Genomic DNA, 26,099 nt, shown 5'->3' with positions numbered 1-26,099 from the left:
TCCAAATGAACTTTATAAGGAGATTGGCTTCTGAAGAGTGTGTGCTGACTGTTCAGAAGCCACACTCCATCCTTTACTCCTCTTCACTGGTAAAAGAATGACCATTCAGAACATGCATTGGTATCGTAGGGCGGCTGAAGACGACACAGGCTGGAGCTCTCATCAAATATCTGCAATCCCCTGGCAGGGAGCCCTCTACCCCAGCAAGAACACGGGGCAATCAGAGCGAAAGACACTATGGGACACCACCAGACTGGGGAACAACTGTGCATAGCGCCACTAGGGAAGGTGAGTGGCTTTCTGGCCTCGCCACCCGGCTCCTCCTTAGGGTGGATAAAATATCAAGCCATGGCCACCTAAAAATATAAAATGTACAAGGAGCAATAGGGTTACAGGGACCGCTTCCTTCATCTTCCTCTCTTCAAACCCACCTTCCCTCACTCTGGCTACACAAAGGCCACATTCTGTGTCCGCTCCAAGGGCCCTGGATACAAAGACCGCTCAGTTCCTCCTCTGTGCTGTGATCTGAAGGCTCAGGTTCAATCCTATCAGGTTACATTCGGAGGTTTCGGATTTTCCCCCTAAGGTGACATTCCTGAAATATTGAAAATACCCGTAGTTTACTACAAAAAGAACATTCGCAGGTACTATAGGTCACTGGGTCTGAAAAGCTACTTCGTAGCAGACGGTGCTGATAACGTTTCCCAACTTTCCTGTATTGAGAGACCTTCATTTCGTGTGAACAATTTGAAGTAGAAAGACTCCCTGGAACGGATGAATGCTTTTGAAACCGATAGTCAGCGATCCTATTCATATGCGGGACACCTCTTAGACGGTCAGTGAATACCCCGATACCTTGAGCTTGGATGGGCCATTATATGGTGCAGTTCTATATAATTTTCAACCAGTTGGTCACAGGTTTTTATTCCGCTTTGCTAAGAAGTTGGTTAGATCCGAGCAAACAGGAAATAATGACAACGTGGCGGCAGAACTCTGCACTATTACTCTTAATCTTCATCATCAGATTGAAGAAAAGACCTCAATCTTTGGAGGACACTGGAACTCTGGTACACTAGATAAAATTGCACCGCAAAGATGAATTAATGCTATCAGGTGTAAGCCTACTACCCTTTGTATTCAGATAAAATGAACATTGTCAAAAGGCACTCCAAGAGGTTTCAACGTCTTTGGAGGAAGGTAACTTCCCAATTGCTAAGAACCTTTATCATAAAGCAATCAACATCCTAGAATTCTCCCTGGGCTGACTTTTCTGCTTCTAGGATTACAAGAGCAAAACACTCCTTGAAATAACTCTTTCCCCTTTTAGAAAGCGTGCCTCCTTCTTTAGCCTCACATATTAAGACTGGCCCATCTCAGGTCCTTTTCAATAAATTGAGACAATACGGGCCAGTTTTCATTCCTTGAGTAAACTGAATGTTATTACTAGCATCCCTTCACCCCAAGCTGGCATCCGTGTTTCGAGATGATCTTTAACTGGCCCTGGTCTCTCGCGGAGTGGAATCCGACTACAGTGAAAACTGAACAAGCTTTCCTTTCCACCATTAAACTAGGCATGCATTCCAATGTGTGCCCATCTTGCATATGGTGGAAGAGGTTGTGTGACCTTATTTGCCGGACACCTGTAATATTTCTTTGTATTCCGCAGGTGTCCCTTCATGCTGGAAACAAGCTCATGTACTTCCTCTTCCAAAGAGACCATCTGCAAACTTTCTCATTTTAGACCTATGGCTTGGCTTCCTCTTCAAGCTAAGACGATAGAGAAGCATGTTAATAATCAGCTTTCAGCCTATTTATAATCAAATCATCAGCTAGAGGACACTCAATATAGGTTTGGATCTGATCACAGTATTCAGACCGTGCTCCTGGCTCTTGTGGGTGATCGTAGAAACGTCTTGGACTAAGGCGGATAGGTCGCGACGGTTCTGCTAGACCTCTCGACAGCCTAGGACATGGTCTTTCATTCTGTGCTTATTCACCATCTTGGAGGCTTGGGAGTCTGTGATCTTGCTCTGGGGTGGCTTAAGTCTTGTTTTTGGAGTTTTTGGAGGACAGAGAAGCTGTGTCTATTTGCAGCTTTTTATCTCAGGAGTGCTCAGTCCCCATTTCTGGTGGTCTGGGGAGGTCCTTTGGATGTTTCCAGCGGACGATACACAGGTTAGCACTTCTATTGCAGATAACCTTGTTAACCACCAGTAATGTATTTCTGCTTGCATGTCAGCCATGGAATCATAGAGGAGTTGCAATTTTGAACTCCAAAAAGACGGCGATTTTGCTGCTGAGAGCTCAAACCTCTATTTGGTCTTCTGGCCTAATGAACTTGGGAAATATGCCCAGCCCCCCCCCCCCGACCTGCGTGAAGAAAGTAGGGATTTTACAGCACGCCAGTCTTACTTGTGGTGCGAAGATCTCGTGTGTCAAATCTAAATGTTTCGACCTACCTGATCTATTTATACAGTTTACCCTCTTCTTCCTGTCTCAGCCAGGAAATCGGCGGTTCAGTCCCTGATCACTTTTATTTTTTTATTTATTTTACTCATTTATAAAGCGCAGGTGAATCATCCCCAGGGGGATCTCTCGGCGCTTAGAGGAAAAGGTACTCATTGGGCGTGCACATCTAAAACAGCCAGGTCTTTAAAAGTTTCTTAAAACTGGTTAGCTCACCGCAGGCCCTAATGTTCTGCGGCAGACTGTTCCAGTGACTGGCAGCCAGATACGAGAAGGCTCTTCCCCCCCCCATCCTGGCCCTGTGTATTCTTTGGATGCACAGGAGATTTCCATTACTTGATCTTAGTTGTCGAGCCGGTTGGTACCGTATGAGTTTATTTCTAAGATAGGCAGGGCCTTTCCCCTGTAGTGATCTAAAGACCACACAGAGCATCTTAAAAATAGCTTGTTTCCTGACCGGGAGCCAGTGAAGTTGGCTCAACAGAGGGGCAGAAGGGGTCCGCGCCGGCTTGTTGAGAGCAAGGCGGGCTGCCGTGTTCTGTACCACCTGTAATTTAAATAGAAGATCTTCCCTTACTCCCACAAGCAATGAATTGCCGTAGTCAAGTCCACTCACCAGGAGTGACTGGATAAGGGTTTTTCTTGCTGAGAGGGGATTCCAGGGAAAGATCTTCCTAAGCATCTTCACTGTGCCGAAGCAGGTGCCTGACAGTGTCTTCACCTGCTCCTCCATTGATAGTTTGTTATCTAACCTAATGGCAAGGTTCTTCACCCAGTTCTTAGGGAAGGGGGCTTCACCCAGCTCAGCAGGCCACCACTCGGGAGACCAGATTGATTCTGCTTTCCCGAACAGGAGTTGAGCTGTAAAAAGTTCTTCCTCATCCAGCTCGCAATGCTAGACATGCAGTTTTTAAATTTCAATTGAGTTGACAAAATGTCATCCTCAATGGGGACAATTAGCTGCGTGTCATCAGCATACGAGATTGTTTCAAATCCATGGCCTCTGATGATATCAGCCAGGGGGGTCACGTACACATTAAATAGGGTGGGACTCAGGACAGATCCCTGAGGAACTCCCCTGTCCATCACTATAGTCTGTGACACGAAAGAATCCAGCTGGATGCGCTCGGATAGATAACTTTGTATCCATTTGAGAGCCAGGCCCTTGACACCAATCCCTCCCAGTCTGTCAAGCAGCATCTTATGAGAGATGGTGTCAAAAGCTGCCGACAGATCAAGGAGGACTGGGATCACGGGGTCCCTCTATCCAATGTCAGCCTTATAGTGTCCGTAACCTCCAACAATGCAGCCTCCGTGCTATGGGAGGCACGGAAGCCGGACTGGGAAGGGTCCAGAAGGTTGTTTTCGATTTATCTTATGGGAATTTGCTACATCGGGGCCTCACAGTTTATTTGCATAACAGGCTGCAGACTGTTCAAATTCCACATTTGGACTGGCTTCCAGTCTCTAAAAGATGTGCCTCAAAAGTCCTGTGCTTTGTTTACAAAGGAGGGAGTTATCTATTTACCAACAAAAATATGTCGCAACAGACCGGTTCATGCGCTTTGCTCCTTTTTGCACACTCGTCTACTTGTTCCAATGATCAAAACCGGCCTAATTTGAGCCTGTTGATTTTCCAGGGCAGCCAAAGTTCAGGATTCTCTGCCTGAATCTCTTAGATTTGCACCTACTTATCTTTTTTTTTTTTATTTAACTTTGAAAACGTGGCTGGTGAAAGCATAATTCGTTCTTGCTGTAGGCATTTAAGACAAAAGCCGGCTCAAGTTAGCCTGTTAACGATTGTGACACGACCACTTCCTCTCGGTCCTCCCAGCGCCAAGATGACCCATCCTTGGGGTAGAGGTAGCATCCAATGTCCTATAGCAGATATTCATTCAAGGTCACTTCAATGAAACTCATGACATTGCGGAAGTGAACTTTGCTATGGCGTTTTACCATACCCGGACAACTGGAAGAAGACATTGTACTAAGAGGGAGCAAAAAGGCTCAACAGAAACTGTTAATTTGGTTAATATTTAGATTAATATTGGAACCTTCCCCTTGCAGCTCCCAATGCTGCTTCAAAGCCCTAAGCGTTTCTCAAAACTCTTATGAATAATTAAATCAGTCGAAAGAGGACCCTGGCATAAAACTACACATGGTTATAAGCAAATGACAAAGCGGATTTAAAAAAAACAGGTTTGAACTTTAACTAGGTCCATTTTGGCAGGTGTAAAACGGATAACACAGTTACTTCACATGCAAAGCTAAATTAGAGCTTTGTGGACAGAAACCTTTGGACTCAACAAGTAAAACTCATTAGACTTTACAGTACACCAAGTTCACTCTGGTCTACTGTGGAAAAGTAAATTTTGCCATGTTCTGTGTCCCTACGTGTTCCCCACCCTATGTTATATGTGCATGATTAATATGCATATGTATTCCCTTATGATCGATTAAAGGCGCAATTATAGTTGTGTCCAACTCTAGTATGCCAGTTTCCAGTTCTCGTGAAAACAACGAGTATTAGGCCTATGTAAACCTATGTTGCCACGTTTCACAGTGTGCACGTTAATTCATTGAAAAGTCCCCGTTTCTAGGCCTCAAAAGGGCCCGGACACCAGATTCAGCTCCAGTCTCCTGAACCCTCTCCGAGGAGCGATATAGCCCCCACCTGCATCCCTGACCCTTCACTTACTTCCTGCCTCACAGTGCCCGGCTCGGCCTGGCTCTGCCTGCTAGTCTGCCAAGAGTATGTTATGATTCTAGTTATCAGTCCAGCTCTCCTTCCCTGCATTCTTAAGCTACTGAATCGCATCAATAGTTTCCGTCATAGTCTAGCCTTTATGTCTCCATGTAAGAGAAATACTGTATTAATGGTCATAGAATATTCCTCGACCCGCACTACATGTAGAATAATGCATGCACCAGTCTTAGAGTCTGTTAGCCTTTGCCCTGATAACTTTTGGATTCTGTCAACATGTTCCCTAAACATCAGATACTAGATAGTGTTTAGGTACATGTCGCTCTGACACTCCAGACTTTAGTCTCCTCTTCTAGTGCAGAAGTCATAGCCCCCAGTTCCTCCTAGTAACACGTCATTGCCAGCTTGCGCGCACCACTAGGTTAGAGGTCCCGGCTCCTCAGGTAGCCCCCTCCATGTTTCCGCCCCATTTATGACATATTCTGTTACGTTTACATCACATGTCTATGTATACGCCATGTACACGCCTCTTGTTACACCTACTTTCTGCCTTATCTTTCGCGACTGCTATGAACTCCGCCCACTGCTACGCCTACTGTACTGAATGCAATGTAATTTGTTTTAGTATATATATGTTATGCACTGTTATTAAAGTTAGCTTTTGTCCCGATCCTGCCCCCGGCAGCTGCCATCCCATTCCCGTACAGGCTGTCCTGTTCCTGTCCTTTATGCCTGATTAAAGCCTGTAAAACTCCAGCTACCTCGAATCCTGACTCTTATTTATTGAGCTATCTGTTTATTGCTTATTCCGAAAAATAGAACAGGTATTTAATTATTTATTTACCACATAATGGCGCCCGAATAGGAACTTGCCCTTTCCCCACGCGCCGGAGAAGCCACGCAAGCCCCCTGACCCTCTGCAGCCGTGACGGAACCATACCGTGCACGTGCAGATATTTCTGCTTCAAGTATCCCTCAGGCCCACGGAGGAGACGGAGGTTGCGGTCCAGCATCCAGACGAGGCGGTGGAGGAACGCGGCGAGTCCCGACCAGAGCCCAAGCCGAGAGTTCAAGGTCCGAGGTATCCGGAGGCCCACCCGTAACTGAAGTCCGAAGTTCGTAGTCCGTCGTCGTAGCAGTCCAGTCCAGTCCGAGGCCTTCCGTTCTTGCTGCCCGGTGAGTACCGTTGCTGGGGTAGTATCTAGACAGGGTCAATTAATTTGTCTCTGGTCCGTGGGTTTGGGTACACAGATCCAACACGAAGTGTCCACCTAGGTGGATGCGGGTCCTGACGTGTCTCTTTATGGGACCGGTAAGTTTCGTACTGTTTTAGCAGTACATCTAGTCATTCTAGTAAGTTTCTGTTCCAGTAAGTTCTGTTCTCGAGAAATTCATGTGTTTCTGTTCTCAGTATTCTAGGTAGTATTTTGTCCGAACTGTTATTTTAAAATGTCATTTCAATGTGTATTCAATGTCGTGGTATGAATGATTTGTTTTTCAGTCATTATTGTGTTTATCGTGTATTGTATTGTGTCTAGATTCCAGTCTAAGTCATGCCTTTGTTCTCAAAGTTACGTCAGTTAAGAACTAGAAGAGGTCTGCTCGAGGAAGCAGTTCCTGTCCCGCCTAGGGACAGTCCAGGTCATTTTATGTATCATAAGCATGGCATAAGTGCCATATTATATCTAGACTTATGGGTAGAGTACACCAAGGAATTAGAAGAGAAATATAGATGGCCTGTATCAGGCACATGGTATGCCGAGTGCATCATGCGAGTAGAAGAAGCATTATGGAAAAAGAAAGCCAGACAGTCACAGAAAGATGCCATCGAGTTATGGCGCAAAGAATCTCATAAAAGAACCGAAAAAGAAATCAGAAAGTCAGAATTAAGTAGAGAATCCACAGAGAGAGCCCAAGAAAGGGAATTAATCGAAATAGGTGAACGAGTTAAAACTGAACAGTCAGACAGACAGAGGAATGCCCTTATTAAGGGTATGTACCCTCTTCTTGCCGAGGGCTTGCCAAAAGCAACCCCGGAGGCATCCAGTAATTTTCCGCCATCACTAGTTCCGACCAAGCTACGTCATAAACCGACCGCAGCTGATATTTTTCTCTCGTCCTATCTGGACGACACAGTCCCAGAATATGCAAATCCTGCTCCGCCAGCTCCTGTAAATAATGTAATTCCTGCTCCTCCAGTCACCGGGGCACCTGTTACAGCACCTGTTACGGTACCCCCGGTCCAGCCCACAGTACAAGTTCCCGCTACATCAGTCACTCTGCCCGCCCGTACAGTACACACCGACGATTCCAGTCTAGGAGCCGCGGGGGGAGGTTCTCCTCGTACCCCGCCTCAACACAGACGTATGACGCTACATGAGCTAGCGGTACAGCGTACACCCAAATTTCAGTCCGTTGCAGATATCAAGCGAGCACTTACCGAATGCCGTTATGATTCAGTCCCAGGCGATGATAATATGGTCATATATTCATTGCGTGTAAGACGGGTGACCGAGTATTTGGACACCCTACCGAATATGAAAGAAGATCTAGACAGAATATATCGTTTCATTCGTACAGGAACAGACCCAGAAAGTATTGGAGAAGCCATGTCTCAAAGGAAAGCTGAGACCCAGCTCATGCTTTTAAAGTTTCTAATTAATTGTCTAATAAGGGAACAAGATTGTCCGACTAAAGATCCGACCGAAATGAGAGTTCTGACAAAATGGAGTGATCATATAGCCGAGGGAAGACACAAGACACTCAGTAGTATAGAGAGTATGTACAAGAAAATTCGTAAGGAAATAATAAGGTTACACGAGAAACGCAAAGCAGCACAAGTAAGCGAGAAAGAAGACGCCTCTGATCCTGAAGAGGTAGACGACGAGAATCCTTCCAGAATAGCGTATGTAGGTAGAACTAGACTTTCCGACCGACATTCACGTCTAGAACACAAGAAAGTTTTCTCTCTTACAGCACCAGAACAAGGTTCTCTAGAGCAAGTATTTCAAGCTACCGATCACATTCTGAAATCACGAATCGGTTATAGTGAACTTAGTACTATGCATAAACAAGAACTAGCCCGATCAGCAGTCCGATGGACTACTGATTCTACCACTTTTCCAGACGAAATAGTGGCACAATCGTTTCTGAAACTGCCCCCAGCCGAGCAGCGACTGGTGGGTATGTATATGATCCAGCACCTCATCACTCTGTATGAGGGTCAACATTCTGATCCAGGTCCGTTACATGATGTATTAAACGAGTTACTACAGTATAGATGGAAAGGTCTAGGTACCGATTTAATTAGTATCATTCTAGAACAGCGCCACAAATACCGAACGTTCCTGAATCCGCATTTTGTTCATGTCTCACCTCCAGAAAGTAAACCATTTTACATAGATAGACAGCATCCGTTACGAGAAGTCCACCCAGTTAGAGGAACGGGTGGTGATCTAGAACGAGTATTTGTTTACACCCCGATTACAAAGATGGAACTCTTAGAGATGAAGAAGTTAATTCCCTGTCACGATAAAGATCCAGCAGGGTTCCACCGTGAATTAAAAGACATGCTCCGTATGGGAGAATACACGTATCCAGATGTCATTAAAATGTTAAAGGTCCTGTTGCCTGCGGGCATATATGAAAAACTCAAGGAAAAAGAATGGGAGGTGGGAGAGAAAAAGATAGATTGGACAGCTCTAGAAGCTGAAGATAATATACGAGTACCAGGTACCGGTCTAGGAGATAAATGTAAAGAATTGCCTGAACTGTTAATACAAGTTTTGCCAAGATTACTAGCCACGAAAAAGGAAGACTGGGATGCCATCTCAGCCTGTAAACAGAAACAAGACGAAGATACTAGTGATTTTTATTCTAGATTCGAGAAATGTTTTATTATCAACAGTGGTTTGAAAACGAGTAGCGAGTCATACCCTCATCTTTTTGTTACTAAACTAGTCGAGAATTCAAGTCCACAAGTTAAAAATCGAGTTCTGAAAGTCGAAAGTACCTGGCAAGCTAATACTCCGTCCCAAATGTTACAAATGCTCCAGTACCACCAGAATAGAATCAGGGAAGAGCAAGAACACGAAAAGAGACGTATGAAAGACACGAAAATGAAAGTATTAGTTGCACAATCTGTTCCTCAAGACAGTCAGAAGAGGGGTACGAATCAAGCCAGTCACCCTGCAGTTCCTGTTAAAGGGACCTGCAATTATTGTAAACAGCCAGGTCATTTTATAAACGAGTGTGCAGCTCTGAAACACAACATAGCTACCGGTAAGACTAAAGAAAGACCACGTCCGCCTAGACAAGAACAAGTTTCACAGACTTCCCAGTCACCACAGAATGCACAACAGACAGTTCCAGCATTGCAGCCTATAGCTGCAACACAGCATGTTACACAGCAGATGTACCAGTATGCACAGTCCGAGTATCCAGATTACCAGCAGTATTCATGAAACAGCCTAGAGAGGGAGGTAGGCTTGCCTCTCATCGAGATACCTGTAGATCAAGAGGGTCCCTATGTTCACAGTCAAGTATTAGGGAAAGACAGAAAGTTTCTGATTGATACAGGGGCAAGTAGGACTACTATCAGTCATGACGAGGTTCCAGGGGCTCCGCTCTCAGGCTCTAGAAATGTTTCCCTTGGATTTTCAGGAAAGCCAACTGTTAATGAGATTTCGAAACCAGTTTCTCTAGAAGTAGGTCCATTGTCCCGAACTACTGATTTGTTACTTACGAAATCATGTCCAGAAAATTTGTTAGGCATTAAGACATTAAAAGAATTAGGTGCAGTTATTTGCTGCTCCCCAGAAGGAATCCGAATGTTTTTAAGAGACTTTAAAGGTCACTATGTATTACGTGATTTTGATCCAAGATTACTGAATGTCCCGCAGCAGCTATGGGCGCAAGGTCCAACTGATGTAGGTTTTATGCAAATCACACCCCACCGTGTGACTCTGAAACCAGGAATAGTCCTGCCACGAATCAGACAGTACAAATTGCCACCTGAGGCTGTAGCAGCCTTATCCAAAATTATTGACGAGCTCATTGCTCAAGGAGTGGTTGTAGAAACTGACTCCAATGTATGTAATTCTCCTATCATTCCAGTCATGAAACGTACTGATCCAAATGCACCTCCAGTATATCGATTAGTGATTGACCTTCGAGAACTTAATAAATGTATCATTCCCCAGTACCCAGTTGTTCCAGATATTTCTTCCCTATTGACAGCCATTGATTCCGAAGCCACGTTCTTTACTGTCATAGACCTCAAGAATGCATTCTTCAGTGTCCCGATTCATCCAGACAGCCAGTTCCTTTTCGGATTCTGTTTAAATGGAAGGAGCTATAAATTCACACGAGCCCCTCAAGGTTTCACAGAAAGTCCTAGTATTTACAGCCAAGCTCACAGCCCAGACTCCAGACATTCCAGTTAACATGACACTGACACACACTCCAGATCCGACTACATGTATGACAGTTAAGGACCCCACACAAGATGTCATAGATATCCAGTCACATGCTACTCCCGATGAAATTAAGAAATGGTCCGAACAAGGAGGGGTCCAGACAGATCAGGGATGGTGGACGAAGGGAAAAGCCACATGGTTTCTCCCCGACTCTATGGTTCAAGTCATTATTAATACCGCACATAGTCCTGCACATTTAGGAGAAAAAGCTATGTTACACAGTATCCAGAACCTTTGGTTCAACAAGCATTTACGAGCTGCAGCCAAGCAGAAAGTCCGTACCTGTATGATATGTTGCCAGTTCAATCCAGGTAAAAGTGTCCCGGTGGAACAAGGTGGATTCCAGCCTCCTGACCACCCTTTTGAAGTCCTCCAAATGGATTATATTCAGATGGAGCGATGTCGAGGTTTCAAGTATGTCCTTGTAGTTGTATGCGCTTTGTCCAGGTGGACAGAAGCCTATCCAGTCCCAGATTACACAGCCGCGACCACTGCCAAGCAGTTGGTTCGTGAATTTTTCCCCCGCTATGGACTCCCTAGGGTCGTGTATTCAGACAACGGCCAGCCATTCTCATCTGAGTTAATGAAACATGTTTCCCTTCTGTTAGGGTACCAGTGGAAGTTCCATTGTGTACGCCATCCTGAAGCAGCCGGTCTCGTAGAGAGACATAATCAGACTCTGAAAATCCGAATTGCCAAAGTTTGTAAAGAGAAAGGTGTAGACTGGCTAGTTGCCCTGCCAGTCGCTTTATTCTATATGCGCATGGTCGCACATTCCAGATCAGGTCTGTCCCCTTACGAGGTCGTATTCGGCCGCCCCCCAAATATGTGGGGTACACCTAGACCCGAAGTATTACAGATGTTTCCAGTAATATGCTGACAGATTACCTAGCTTCCTTGATGTCTGCCCTACACTCTTGTCGTTCACAGGTTGCCGCCACATTTCCAGACAATACCGAGGTGAAACCGCATGAAATCGTTCCAGGAAACCTTGTCCTTGTAAGGAACTTTGATCGTTCAAGTCCGCTGGAGCCTCGTTGGAAACAGCCGCGACTAGTCCTTCTGACCACCCGCACGGCCGTGAAGTTGGAAGGCCGCAAGGGGTGGGTCCACCTGTCCCACGTCAAGAAATTCCATGGAGTTCGTGAAAAAACATTTGCCAAGAACATTTCTAAGGACTACCTTTTTCCAAAAGACTGCCTAAAAATTAACTTTGAATCCAAGCCTCCCCTGTTAGAGGAAACTCCGCAGCAGGAGTATAAAAAGAAACTCGGGTCTAATAAAATAAGTCAGCCAGTTTAATTGTCTAAGTCCCCCTCGGGTGAAGCGGTTAGACAGGTTTCTGACATGTATGAGATAGACCCCCATAGTGAGAGAGTTAGTCAAAACTCAATCAGATGTATCGTTATTCTATGTTTTCTGATATTTTTGAGTTTAATGGTTACCTGCACAAGTTATGCATTGCATTTATGTTTTCCAATTTCTCATGTAAATAAGTTTTCTAATGCTACAGTAGAGCACACATTTAGTGATCTGCCTCCTCACGAGCTATCCTATCGTCTTGCTATGAGAAATAATACGTTTATTAGAATGTTACACTATTCACACCAGACCAGCAATGCCACTAATTGTTGGGTGTGTGGTCGACTCCCCCCTTTCCAGACACCGAAGGGAGTTCTGCCACTCTTTCCTTATCCGTTTTCACATAATGGTTCATGTGGAGCATGGTCCACGTTAACGTCATCCTCAACTGATATGTCTCTTCTGAATAGAACATGTTTTCCAGACAAGCAAGGTCTTTCCCATAGAACCGGGTTAGATCTAGAAAATGAAGTATATGATTTAGGTAATTATTCTTCGAATTTTATGGTCCTGAATGTTCAGTCTGATACTACTCCAGATCTGCCTGCTATTTCAGTACTACCAGTCAAAGGCGAATTATGTGTCCGAAAGAATGGTTCCGCACATGTAGGACATAGTGATTGTACTACTATTGTCAAGTATAGTGACAGTGGGAAATCTATTTTCAAAGCCTCACGTCATTCTTATTTTGTTTGTGGTCAGACCGCATATGTTCGTCTGCCCTTTGATTGGGATGGAACCTGTTATATTGCCTTCCTACTGCCACCAGTTTTTCTAGCCCCATCCGATTATCATAGAAACACACATCTAGTACACATTAGACATAGAAGGGAAATCGAGTCCCCAATTGTCGATCAAACTGAAACTGCTCTAGAACAGTATACAGACTTCAATAAAGGTTTCTTCTTCTTTATAGGACCTATCCAGAATAGTAAGTTAATCCGTAGGTTAACCAGAACCCTTGAAGCAGTAGTGAATGAGACTACTTCTGCTCTAGGTAACTTAACCGAAGAGCAATCTGCTATGAGATTTGTCGTGCTCCAAAATAGTCTCGTTCTTGACGTCATACTGGCCGATAGAGGAGGAGCATGTAGAGTCATCGGATCTAGTTGCTGCATTTTCATTCCTAATAACGCGCCGTCTGTTTATTCAGCTATAACCAGACTTCATAAAATTGCCCATCAGTTACACCAGAATCCAGGTACCTGGACATGGTCCGGTTGGCTCTGGAGTAAAATTTCTGCCTGGGGATGGAAAGTATTGTCATTCCTAGGTATAGCAGTAATGATCATTTTCAGTTGCTGCCTCTGTTTACAATGTGGCCCTGCGATTTGCGGCATTTGTGCTACATCCTGTATTCCAAGTCCTAGTCCTAAGTCCCGTTCCAAGACAATTCGAGACGAGCAAATGATACTGTATGAAATGATAGATGGTATCATGAATATTGATGTTTCCTGATGGAAACGTAGTGACAAGGAGGGAATGTGGAAAAGTAAATTTTGCCATGTTCTGTGTCCCTACGTGTTCCCCACCCTATGTTATATGTGCATGATTAATATGCATATGTATTCCCTTATGATCGATTAAAGGCGCAATTATAGTTGTGTCCAACTCTAGTATGCCAGTTTCCAGTTCTCGTGAAAACAACGAGTATTAGGCCTATGTAAACCTATGTTGCCACGTTTCACAGTGTGCACGTTAATTCATTGAAAAGTCCCCGTTTCTAGGCCTCAAAAGGGCCCGGACACCAGATTCAGCTCCAGTCTCCTGAACCCTCTCCGAGGAGCGATATAGCCCCCACCTGCATCCCTGACCCTTCACTTACTTCCTGCCTCACAGTGCCCGGCTCGGCCTGGCTCTGCCTGCCAGTCTGCCAAGAGTATGTTATGATTCTAGTTATCAGTCCAGCTCTCCTTCCCTGCATTCTTAAGCTACTGAATCGCATCAATAGTTTCCGTCATAGTCTAGCCTTTATGTCTCCATGTAAGAGAAATACTGTATTAATGGTCATAGAATATTCCTCGACCCGCACTACATGTAGAATAATGCATGCACCAGTCTTAGAGTCTGTTAGCCTTTGCCCTGATAACTTTTGGATTCTGTCAACATGTTCCCTAAACATCAGATACTAGATAGTGTTTAGGTACATGTCGCTCTGACACTCCAGACTTTAGTCTCCTCTTCTAGTGCAGAAGTCATAGCCCCCAGTTCCTCCTAGTAACACGTCATTGCCAGCTTGCGCGCACCACTAGGTTAGAGGTCCCGGCTCCTCAGGTAGCCCCCTCCATGTTTCCGCCCCATTTATGACATATTCTGTTACGTTTACATCACATGTCTATGTATACGCCATGTACACGCCTCTTGTTACACCTACTTTCTGCCTTATCTTTCGCGACTGCTATGAACTCCGCCCACTGCTACGCCTACTGTACTGAATGCAATGTAATTTGTTTTAGTATATATATGTTATGCACTGTTATTAAAGTTAGCTTTTGTCCCGATCCTGCCCCCGGCAGCTGCCATCCCATTCCCGTACAGGCTGTCCTGTTCCTGTCCTTTATGCCTGATTAAAGCCTGTAAAACTCCAGCTACCTCGAATCCTGACTCTTATTTATTGAGCTATCTGTTTATTGCTTATTCCGAAAAATAGAACAGGTATTTAATTATTTATTTACCACACTACGATCAGGAGGCAGCTCTCAATATCCGTTAAGAAAAGCTAGGTCACTCGCCCGAAACCTCTTATTCAGCGCGATATTGAGACGAGCCTGTCAGAGAACACATCCCATCCTGAGCTCAATAGGACAGCATTCTAGACTGGATCACACTAGTAATACTGCCATTCCCCTGAAAAGCGTGCAGTGGAGATAGGCTTAGCGACGCTCTAGAGTGTTTGTGCAGCAGAGACAAAGAACATGCTATGACTTAAGAAGGTAGATACAGTAAGAAGTAAATCAATGTTGAGATGGAGGAACCTGCACAGACAGAAAGCTGTAGGTGGGTGGTTGACTAGATATCAATACATATAGGAAGTGCTGAAGGCTGGACACTTTTCTACCAGATTATTTGACTCGAGTCTGCTATTCTCAAAACTATTCTCAGAGCCACACGCACTAAGGACTGTATACGTCTTGAACTTATCTGGGCTAGCATGGTTGACTGCTGAGATTCTGTTTTTTGTCTTAACTCTTTTATTCAACATGCCTTTTCTTATTTTATCGAGGTTGTTTTGATTAGTGGCATTCTATAATCTCAATGTGATTTTTTGTGAAAAAATATGTAATTCAAATAAAAAATAAAAGAGAGAGAGAGAGAGAGAGAGAGCGAGAGCGAGAGAGAGAAAGAGAGCGAGAGAGAGAAAGAGAGGGAGAGGGAGAGAGGGGGAGCGAGAGAGAGCGGCACAAAATAGAGCGGTATGGGAAGAGGCAGGAGAAGAAAACATGGCACTGAGGTGAGGGGGAAGCAAGACAGAGCGTAGGTGGTGAGGGTTTCCGCTGGGAATCAGCAAACGAGGGAGAGAGCAAGACAAAACATGCACTAGCATGAAAAAGAACAACTAAAAGAAGTAAAAGAAATTTGGGAAGTCAATCTGTGGAATGATTAAAGTTATCCAGATGCTAAAGAAGTTATGATCCAACGGAGGGACGAACGCAACAAGAAAAGGAGCCATCGAATAAGACGCAAGCAAATGAGACTGATTGACAAGAAGCCAATCAATGATAAGGTAATGGGATAAACCCGAAGTCCAATGCAGGTAGTCGTACTGTCCACAGTAGGTCTTCAGCAACAGACAGCTAAAGGTTGTCTGTAGAGAAGACCTAACAAGCATTGGAAATGCAATAGGTCTCGCATTAGGAAAGTTTGAGCGATTGGTATTGTAAATGACACTTTTTTTTATTTATGTGTTGGTTTTGAAAATAGCAAAATTAATAGCTTTGTCAGTTACAATGTCAATAGTTTTAACTTTCGCAAATGTGACACCTATAGCATTTGTAATGCAATGTGTGTTGTATTTACTTGACTGAGATGTATTGATATTACAAATAACAATGGCTTTTAATTTTGTAAATAATGTGGTGGTGGTGGTGGATGTGGTGGAGGATGTGGCGGTGGATGTCATGGTGGATGTGGAGGTGATGGTGGATGTGGTGGTGGATGTGGTGGTGGATGTGGTGGTGGATGTTGTGGTGGATGTGGTGGTGATGGTGGATGTGGTGGTGGATGCGGTGGATGCGGTGGATGTGGTGGATGCGGTGGATGTGGTGATGGTGGATGTGGTGGTGGTGGTGGATGTAGTGGTGGTGGGTGTGGTGGATGTAGGTGTGGTGGATGTGGTGGTGGTGGGTGTGGTGGATGTGGTGGTGGCGGTGGATGTGGCGGTGGATGTGGCGGTGGATGTGGTGGTGGATGTGGAGGTGGATGTGGAGGTGATGGTGGATGTGGTGGTGGTGGTGGTGGATGTGATGGTGGTGGTGGATGCGGTGGATGTGGTGGTGGTGGATGTGGTGGTGGTGGATGTGGTGGTGGTGGATGTGGTGGTGGATGTGGTGGTGGTGGATGTGGTGGTGGTGGATGTGGTGGTGGTGGATGTGGTGGTGGTGGATGTGGTGGTGGAAGTGGTGGTGGATGTGGTGGTGGAAGTGGTGGTGGATGTGGATGTGGTGGTGGATGTGGTGGATGTGGTGGTGGATGTGGTGGATGTGGTGGTGGATGCGGTGGTGGTGCATGTGGTGGATGTGGTGGTGGTGGATGTGGTGGATGTGGTGGTGGATGTGGCGGTGGATGTCATGGTGGATGTGGAGGTGATGGTGGATGCGGTGGTGGTGGTGGATGCGGTGGTGGTGGTGGTGGATGCGGTGGTGGTGGTGGTGGATGCGGTGGATGTGGTGGTGGTGGGTGTGGTGGATGTGGTGGTGGTGGGTGTGGTGGATGTGGCAGTGGATGTGGCGGTGGATGTGGTGGTGGATGTGGAGGTGGATGTGGAGGTGGATGTGGAGGTGGATGTGGAGGTTATGGTGGGTTGTGGCGCTCAGCAGCAGCAGACAATTGCTATCGGATAATAGCACCAGCACGTTTCCTTTCAAATTAAGCAGTTGAAAAACACTGCAATTAATACAGTTTACATTTTTAGCTTATATGCTCTTTGTTCTGCTAATTAAAAAAAAAACAGGCTTAAAAAACAGGGATGCCTAAAATGTTGGCAGGGAGGCAGCCTGCATCCTGAATCTAGGCCGAATGAATGTTACGTCATTGTTTAACTGAAGTAAAAAAGCTCAACTATAATCAACTCCTAGTCATCGCTGCAACAACATTCTGCCAGCTAAGCAAGCTGAGGAAGAAGGGATGCAACCACTGCAAATGTATAACAAGCTGGCTAATTTGAAGAAGGTCATGCAGCGCTGGTAGTGGAGCAGATGGTCCTGTTTATGACCTGCAGAATGCGTGTGAAGTGGGCGCGGATGAAGTGGCTGGGGGTGAGGGGGTGTGCAGCCTGGTGTGCTGAAGCATGGCAGCAGAGGCGGCGCGCGCGAAAGAAGTGGCCCCAAGGTAAATGCCCGGTGGAATGAAAGGCCTGTGCTCATACAAACCGGAGTGGGTTTAAAGGCATTGCTGTCCTCAAAAGTGTAAACAAGGTTTTACCGTCAGAGAACGCCACAGTAAAGCATTAACACAGAAAGTGTGGTCAGGGATGTTAACACCACAGAGCTTAAACGGCTTCATGGCGTTCATCACTGGGGACTGAATCATAAACATACTGTAGCCTGGGCAAGAAGAGCATCACAGAAATAGGACTTGAATCTTCATTCAGCATCAGACACCTCTATTGCTTCATGACGGACACAAACCAGTTAGCGCTGTTTACGGAGTGAGCGAGCCAAAAGATATCTTCATAAGAATGTGCATTTTTTCCAAACCTCAGAAGAGCCCTTAGTTCCCATACCAAAGGAGTAGCTTGCAAGGAGTAAACACAAATAAAGTCGTACAGCAGCCCAATTATATATCGACTTACGGTTGGCATGCAGGCTTTATCACAAATTGTTTGACAAACCATTTGGCGGTGGTTAACTTCGCAATAGCTCTACCTAGAAGATTATTGAAGCATCATCCTCGGTAACTGTAAATTATGTTATAATGATTCCTGCAAAAATGACATGGGGGGGGGGGGGGAGAAATCGGATAAGCAGGACAAGATGGGCAAGAAAAATAAAGCATGACGAGAAGTCCAGTGAAAAGTAGTAACACAGAAACCCGGGAAACTGAAAGCACGGCCGGCCGGTCGTGAAAGCCTTTGATCCGGCATGAAACTGAAAGCACGGCCGGCCGGCCGGCCGTGAAAAGCCTTTGATCCGGCAGGGGGTGGAGCGGCCCCAAGCTGGGCAACAGATGGCTGGCGATTTGATGCTGTGCCCGCGCATTTTAGGTCAATGCGCTTGCACATTGACCTAAAAGCGCACGGGCACAGCATCAAATCGCCAGTCTAGGTAAGGTCTGTTTAAGCCCCTATAGTCTCGCTCCGCTCAATGCGCATGCGCATTGAGAGGCGAGACCTAAAAAGGAGTTATTGTTATAACTGTCACTGGAGGGACGAAGCTCCAATGTCTGTGGCCAGTGATTCCAGCACGAAGGTTTCAACAGGCCTGCCTGCATTCCAGAGGCACCGAAAGAGACCCCGTGTCCTAACCCAAGAGCCGGTGCAGCCCATCGACACACCACAACCACTGGCCAGTAGGCTGATGATGCACTGGTGTACAAAACTGAGGAAAAGGAGCAAGAACCACAGAACTCCCCGCACTGCATCACCAGGAGATGTAGGGTTACATGCAGACTCTCGGTCCCCATCAAAACTCGATTAATATGGAAAGGAATACATCATTTGTGAGTTTTACTTGGAGTGAAAAAAGTGTGAAACCACAGGAGAACCGCCATTAAATTATCTGATTAAAGGCTACTTATCCCAAAGTCTTAAACTCAGGGCAGATGTCACTGAATAGTAAGTGTGTGTTCTGGAGAAAATGAGCTATTTGTGAGAAGGAAGAAGCTAAAAGGGTGATTGGAAACAAACGAGTCATAAGCAGGAACTAAGAATCAAGTACATTTGTGGCAACGTGAAACCGGAAGCGGAGCGGTCCTCAAGTGGTTTCAGCATGTGAGAATTTCAAAGAACCCCGAGACCCACAAGGTATACACTGCGCTGAGACAGTCGAAGGAGGAAAAAGACTGAATATGCAACATGGCACTCACTGAAACAAAAGATGGAGGCAAATGGCTCGCGTCAGCGGTCCCTGCATGGAAGCCAAACGCTACATCTTGTCTGAGTGTGAATCTCCGTATTCTAATTGGGTACATCTGGACAGACTGCCACTCTCTGCTCAACATCAGTGAGATTTCAGCTGTTAAGTTACAAGGCTTTTCTCCAATGTCTATCACACGCAGATGTCGGTGACAGACCCCCACGAGGTCCCTCTTTGGTGTCTGGGCTCCAAACACGACTCGCTGTCATGTAATAAGCGCGTGAAGATGAACCAGAGGGCTATCCTCGACTGTGAGTCTAAACTGTAGGCCGCAGAGCACCATCAGAAAGCAGCTTGGACAAGTTACTCCACACATGAGAAGATGATGAACAAACCTGAACTCTGTGGCAGGGCATCTGGGAAACCAATCTGCACGAATGGTGGTTGAGCAGCGCTTTCATTCAGTCATCACCGCTTAGATTTGTTCCTGGGTATTTGTTTGAGACAGATTTAGACAGGAACTTTCCTATTAGACATCAGCTTATAAAGTTACCATCAGCAGCAAACATAAATTTTAATATCTGGAGTGGAATCGAAAGCAAGAGTTTACAGAGTTAGGATAACTGGGATACTGACAGATGAGCGTCTCAACCACGACCACCTCCAGTCAAAGGGGTAAAACCCACTCAAATATGGAGTCATTTGGATTCGACCAGGATTACACATGTTCTGCAGATTCGACTTCAAGCAGGCGCGTCTTCAGTGCCAACACCCTGAATGAAATACTGAAGGATTCTTACCATGGAGATGATGCGTCTGATGGCCGCTGCCGCCATGTCTTCCCCTTTGGGCTTCTCCACTAGCGTCATCCCCAGGTACTTCAGGTTAAACACCATCCCCTCCAGCAAGGTCTCCTTAGTGTCTGTCCAGTTTTCTGGGAGCTCTACAGAAAACAAAAAAAACACCTGACTTACTTTGCACCAGCACCGTTATCAACATTGAACATCAAAGATTGTGTCCTACTGGATATGAGAAGCTGTTGCACCGACAGCTTCTCCTTCTGGAGATGTATACCTTCCACAACTGAACACCAGAAATTTGGGGCACAGATTTCCTCCGAAGACCTTGTAAAGCCAGTGTAAGGCCAACAGCCAGCAGAAAAGGGCTCTCGGAATAATACCAAGAGGCATGTGTTTACAGGTTCGGCGAAGATGCATGCTCATCTTTGGCTATACAACAGTGGGGTATCTAGAATTACAAGTACAAGTCCTTCAGCAACTTGTCTTTGGCAAACCGCTCTGGAATCAGTTCTTGGGCATCCAATGGAAAGCGCCAAGGCATGCGAGCGCTCCATTTCTTTAAAAAACTTATTCAAGAAACATGACTTTGCCTGCTTCTAAGTGCGTAAGAATATGGTCTTTGTTTAGCAAAGACCTAACCAAATGCAGCGCTGTACCGGCTGAAAAGCACGCATACCGTCAACAACTGATCGGAGAGAGCTGGTTTGAGGACTGGTACTGCATCAGTATGGAGTGTTCTTTCAAGAGGTGAGTCTTCTAAAATGTCCTAAACTGCAGCAGGATTGGGTGGTCCTGATCAATACGGGGATATTGTTTCAGATCATGGGTGTGTAGGTGGAAAGGGCACATCTTTTTAACATTTGTTTCTTGTCTGATGGTGTCCTGCTTTCCAGTGTGATGTGACCACCAAAGATTCTGATCTTGTCAGCCTGACAGGAGGAGTACTGGTTACGATGTCTTTGTAATTGAGAGAACTTTGTCTAATTTAGTGCAAAGCTTTACTATTAATTGTTAACTAACCAGAACCCTGTGTCTCAACTGGGATGGCTACAGTGGAAGAAGGGTTAGAACCCCAAGGTCCTGCCATCTAAAGGCCAATAGTCAGTCACCTGTGAAAACAACGGTGCTACCATGACATTTTGTATTCTACTGTCACATTTACATAGCAGTTACTATCCCTCTGTGGGGCTCTGAAGGGCCCGCCTACATGGGTAGCAGGCTACAACACGCAGGGTGTGTGGTTGGAAGGGGGTTGCCTTTGCACAATGGCCACCGAGGTGTGGTTATTGTGTTACGGCTGGCTCGAACAATAAAAAAAAAAAATGGTACTAGCCCTGCAGGTCTAGTACCCTGAAAAATCTCCTTGACCTAATTGCAACCTACTGGACCTCAGTCTCTGAAAGCGGAGCAAATGTGACAAGATAACAACGATTTAAAGACATGTTTATTGCTCATTAACTTTGTGAGCAATACAATGCCTTTGAATCTTGTTATCTTGTCACATTTGCTCCGTTTTCAGAGACGGGATAAAAGTTAGTTTGTCTTCCTACTCGCCAGAAAGGGCGAGTAAGACCTAAAAACAGCTCGCCCGTGTTTAATTTAGCTCGCCTATGCGAGCGGTCGAGTGGATTTTTGAGCACTGTATGGGATGCGGCAATTAGCAGTATGATGGATGATGAAGTGAGAGGGATTGACATGCAGCTTATGTTTATCAGTAGGCTCTCAGCTTTGAATGGCTCTGCGGGTCCCTTTATGGCATTTCTTTTGATCATAGCCCACTTAGCTGGTTAGTGACCTGGGTTGTCCATTCTAAGATTTTCAGTTTAACTTTTTGGGTCCTGGCCAGGCATGGGTTGGGAGGGGAGATGGTGGGGAGATCTGTTGGGATGGACTTTGTTACTATCCTCCCTTATATGCTTGCCATCTTGAGATGTCAATATGTGGTGATGGCATGCAGCTGGTTGGGACTTCCATCTCAGTAGAACCCAGCCTCAACATGGCATGTCCAGTGGTACATCTCAATAGGCAGCAGCGTAAATGTGGTACCTATTGAGATGTAGCACATCTCAACAGATACCAGCCCAAGCGAGGCGTCAGATATCATGTACCTGAAGAGGCGTAAGGTCCATTAGCATGTCAAGGTGCAACTACAGGTTGTTAAACACACATAAAAAGAAGCGGCGACAACAATGTTCTGAACTACATACATATAGAGTTCTATAGATTACTAAAGTGCTGCTCCATTGCTTCCCAGCTAGGTTTTGGTGCCACACATACCAATATCCATTTTTGATCTGCTGCAGTTTTTTGTTTTTTTTAAACACAAAGGCCAGCTCCGGTACCGTACTTTATTGATTAGGTGTGGGGAGCTATGCTCTTGGAAAGAAGCGCCATCATCATGATATCTATCCTCCTCTGTAGTTGGGCTATTTTGGCTTTGCCAATGCTTATTACTTTTGACTTCTGCATCAGCTTTACACCATTCACACAGTGCCCGAAAGCTTAAATGCTGCAGAATATCAAATTATAGTGGTTAAGATGTACATACCTTGGAATGGGTTGTTCCATCTGTTGCATCTAAGCGCTTTCTGATTCAGGCCCAATATTAGTGGCAGTCATTAATTTCTTTATAATCAGCGACTTGTGACGCACCAAGTCGACGATTATAAAGAAAAAATGGCAGAACTCGACTATTATAAGTTATTACATTCAAGTTCTGACGGCACAATGCCTGCTGGCATCAGGTGAGGTGAAGGGCAGCTCAAGGCACGGAACATTATTGAAGCAGCTGTTTAAAGCAACAAAAGTGGATTTTCTTTCCGCTGCTCTATTTTTTAGCTTTCAATGACAAGCAGAGAGAACATGTTTATTTTTGCACTCCTTAGATAGAAAACAGCTAGAATGTTTCTGCATCTTTCTATACATTCCGAACTAGTGCACCTTTATTTTATTTTTAACTGGCTTCTATGGAACGGTTTTCAAAATGTGTTTGCAACAAATAACTAACAGGTTTTTGAAGTGTTTAATTTTGACCTAGAGGTTTTATTGTTATTCTTCATGTTTGCAAACTGTAAACCAAAGTCTGAGGTGAGTGCCACTCTTCAAGCCAAGCATGAGGTGTGTGCTACTCCAAAGACTAGCCTGAGGTAAGTGCAACTCCAAAGCCAAGTCTGAGGGAGGTGAATGCCACTCAAAAGACAAGCACAAGGTGGGTGCCACTCAAAACAAAAGCCAGAAGTGAGTGCCATGCCCAAAGTGAGTGCCACTGTAAACCTAAGTCCAAAGTGAGTGCCACTCTAAACCTAAGCCCAAAGTGAGAGCGGCTCTAGACCTAAGCTCCAAGTGAGTGCCGCTCTAAACCTAAGCTCGAAGTGAGTGCCGCTCTAAACCTAAGCCTAAAGTGAGAGCGGCTCTAAACCTAAGCTCCAAGTGAGTGCCGCTCTAAACCTAAGCTCGAAGTGAGTGCCGCTCTAAACCTAAGCCTAAAGTGAGAGCGGCTCTAAACCTAAGCCCAAAGTGAGAGCGGCTCTAGACCTAAGCTCCAAGTGAGTGCCGCTCTAAACCTAAGCTCGAAGTGAGTGCCGCTCTAAACCTAAGCCTAAAGTGAGAGCGGCTCTAAACCTAAGCTCGAAGTGAGTGCCGCTCTAAACCTAAGCCTAATGTGAGTGCCACTCTAAACCTAAGCCCAAAGTGAGAGCGGCTCTAGACCTAAGCTCCAAGTGAGTGCCGCTCTAAACCTAAGCTTGAAGTGAGTGCCACTCTAAACCTAAATCCTATGCGAGTACAACGCTAAAGCCAAGTCTCAGGTGAGTGCTACTTTAAATCCAAGTCTGAGGTGAGTGTCTCCCTAAACCCAAAGTCTGAAGTGAGTGCCTCTAAACCTAAGTTTGCGGTGAGTGCAACTCTAAATCCAAACCTCAGGTGAGTGCCACTCTTAAACCAAACTTGAACAACAACTAGTCATGACTAGATGTCTTAGGAGTGGAGAAGGGGGCAAGATGTGAGGTTACAACCCTAGGACTTGGATTTGGGGAGTGAAGGAGGGAAAGAGGCCATGGGCTCTAGAAGCAAAGCCTTGCATGACCTCTTGGTGCCTATAAACCAGAGACATGATTTGTAATTGAAAACTGTGTCTGAGGATGAAGTAGAGGTGAACAAGCCACCGAGTCCTCGAACCAGGCTCGAATATTTCAAAACTCATGTTTAACAAGCATTGCCAAAGCCAATATGTCTCGCCTTTGGAAGAGCAGTTGGTTTTGTCAATATGTTTTAGCCATGTTGTACACCATGGGTACTCACAAACTTTATCTCGGGGGCCAAATTTACAGTGTGGTTTGTGGCTGAGGGCCGCACCGGTGGGGGGGGGGGGGGGGGGTCAGTGGGGCGGGGGGCCAGGCTAGAGCAAAAAAAAAACTGTGACTATGAGGTTGAACACAGGCCCCTGCAGCAGACGCCTTCGTCCACTGAGCCGCCAGACCTGGCATATTTTTTTTTCCTCTCTCTCTCTCTCTCTCTCTCCCCCTCTGTCTGCCCTCTCTCTGTATCTCCCTCTCTCTGTCTCCCTCTCTCTGTTTCCCTCCCAACTGTCTCTCTCCCTCTCTGTCTCCCTCCCTCTCTCTCCCTCCCTCTCTCTCCCTCTCCGTCTCCCTCCCTCTCTCTCTCCGTCTCCCTCCCTCTCTCTCTCCGTCTCCCTCCCTCTCTCTCTCCGTCTCCCTCCCTCTCTCTCTCCGTCTCCCTCCCTCTCTCTCTCCATCTCCCTCCCTCTCTCTCTCCCTCTCCGTCTCCCTCCCTCTCTCTCCCTCTCCGTCTCCCTCCCTCTCTCTCTCTCCGTCTCCCTCCCTCTCCCTCCCTCTCCGTCTCCCTCCCTCTCTCTCCCTCTCCGTCTCCCTCCCTCTGTCTCCCTCCCTCTCTCTCTCTCCCTCTCTGTCTCCCTCCCTCTCTCTGTCTCCCTCCCTCTCTCCGTCTCCCTCCCTCTCTCTCTCCGTCTCCCTCCCTCTCTCTCCCTCTCTGTCTCCCTCCCTCTCTCTCCCTCTCTGTCTCCCTCCTCTCTCCCTCCTCTCCCTCCCTCTCTCTCTCCGTCTCCCTCCCTCTCTCTCTCTGTCTCCCTCCCTCTCTCTCTCCGTCTCCCTCCCTCTCTCTCTCCGTCTCCCTCCCTCTCTCTCTGTCTCCCTCCCTCTCTCTCTCCGTCTCCCTCCCTCTCTCTCTCCGTCTCCCTCCCTCTCTCTCTCCATCTCCCTCCCTCTCTCTCTCCGTCTCCCTCCCTCTCTCTCTCCGTCTCCCTCCCTCTCTCTCCCTCTCTGTCTCCCTCCCTCTCTCTCCCTCTCTGTCTCCCTCCCTCTCTCTCCCTCTCTGTCTCCCTCCCTCTCTCTCCAGTCTCCCTCCCTCTCTCTCTCCGTCTCCCTCCCTCTCTCTCTCCGTCTCCCTCCCTCTCTCTCTCCGTCTCCCTCCCTCTCTCTCTCCGTCTCCCTCCCTCTCTCCGTCTCCCTCCCTCTCTCTCTCCGTCTCCCTCCCTCTCTCTCCCTCTCTGTCTCCCTCCCTCTCTCTCCCTCTCTGTCTCCCTCCCTCTCCGTCTCCCTCCCTCTCTCTCCCTCTCTGTCTCCCTCCCTCTCTGTCTCCCTCCCTCTCTCTCTCCATCTCCCTCCCTCTCTCTCTCCGTCTCCCTCCCTCTCTCTCTCCGTCTCCCTCCCTCTCTCTCTCCGTCTCCCTCCCTCTCTCTCCCTCTCTGTCTCCCTCCCTCTCCGTCTCCCTCCTCTCTCTCTCCGTCTCCCTCCCTCTCTCTCCCTCTCTGTCTCCCTCCCTCTCCGTCTCCCTCCCTCTCTCTCTCCGTCTCCCTCCCTCTCTCTCCCTCTCTGTCTCCCACCCTCTCTCTCCCTCTCTGTCTCCCTCCCTCTCTCTCTCCGTCTCCCTCCCTCTCTCTCTCCGTCTCCCTCCCTCTCTCTCTCCGTCCGTCTCCCTCCCTCTCTCTCTCCGTCTCCCTCCCTCTCTCTCTCTGTCTCCCTCCCTCTCTCTCTCCGTCTCCCTCCCTCTCTCTCCCTCTCTGTCTCCCTCCCTCTCTCTC

General features: G+C 46.5%; 1 protein-coding gene across 1 annotated transcript in view; it reads right to left on the bottom strand.

The window, feature by feature from the left end:
* Positions 1 to 20,178, bottom strand: part of LOC144763995 (low density lipoprotein receptor adapter protein 1-B-like) — a 140,514-nt gene extending 120,336 nt beyond the window's left edge. The window contains exon 1 of the mRNA XM_078650116.1: positions 20,042 to 20,178. Within this exon, the coding sequence (XP_078506242.1) occupies positions 20,042 to 20,137 (96 nt within the window). The 5' untranslated portion in view covers positions 20,138 to 20,178. The remainder of the gene's footprint in view (positions 1 to 20,041) is intronic.
* Positions 20,179 to 26,099: the final 5,921 nt, after the last annotated feature.

Source organism: Lissotriton helveticus, chromosome 6 (genome assembly GCF_964261635.1).
Source record: "Lissotriton helveticus chromosome 6, aLisHel1.1, whole genome shotgun sequence".
NCBI lineage: Eukaryota > Metazoa > Chordata > Amphibia > Caudata > Salamandridae > Lissotriton > Lissotriton helveticus.
Note: the sequence above shows the minus strand (reverse complement) of the source record. Positions and strands in the feature narration are given on the sequence as shown.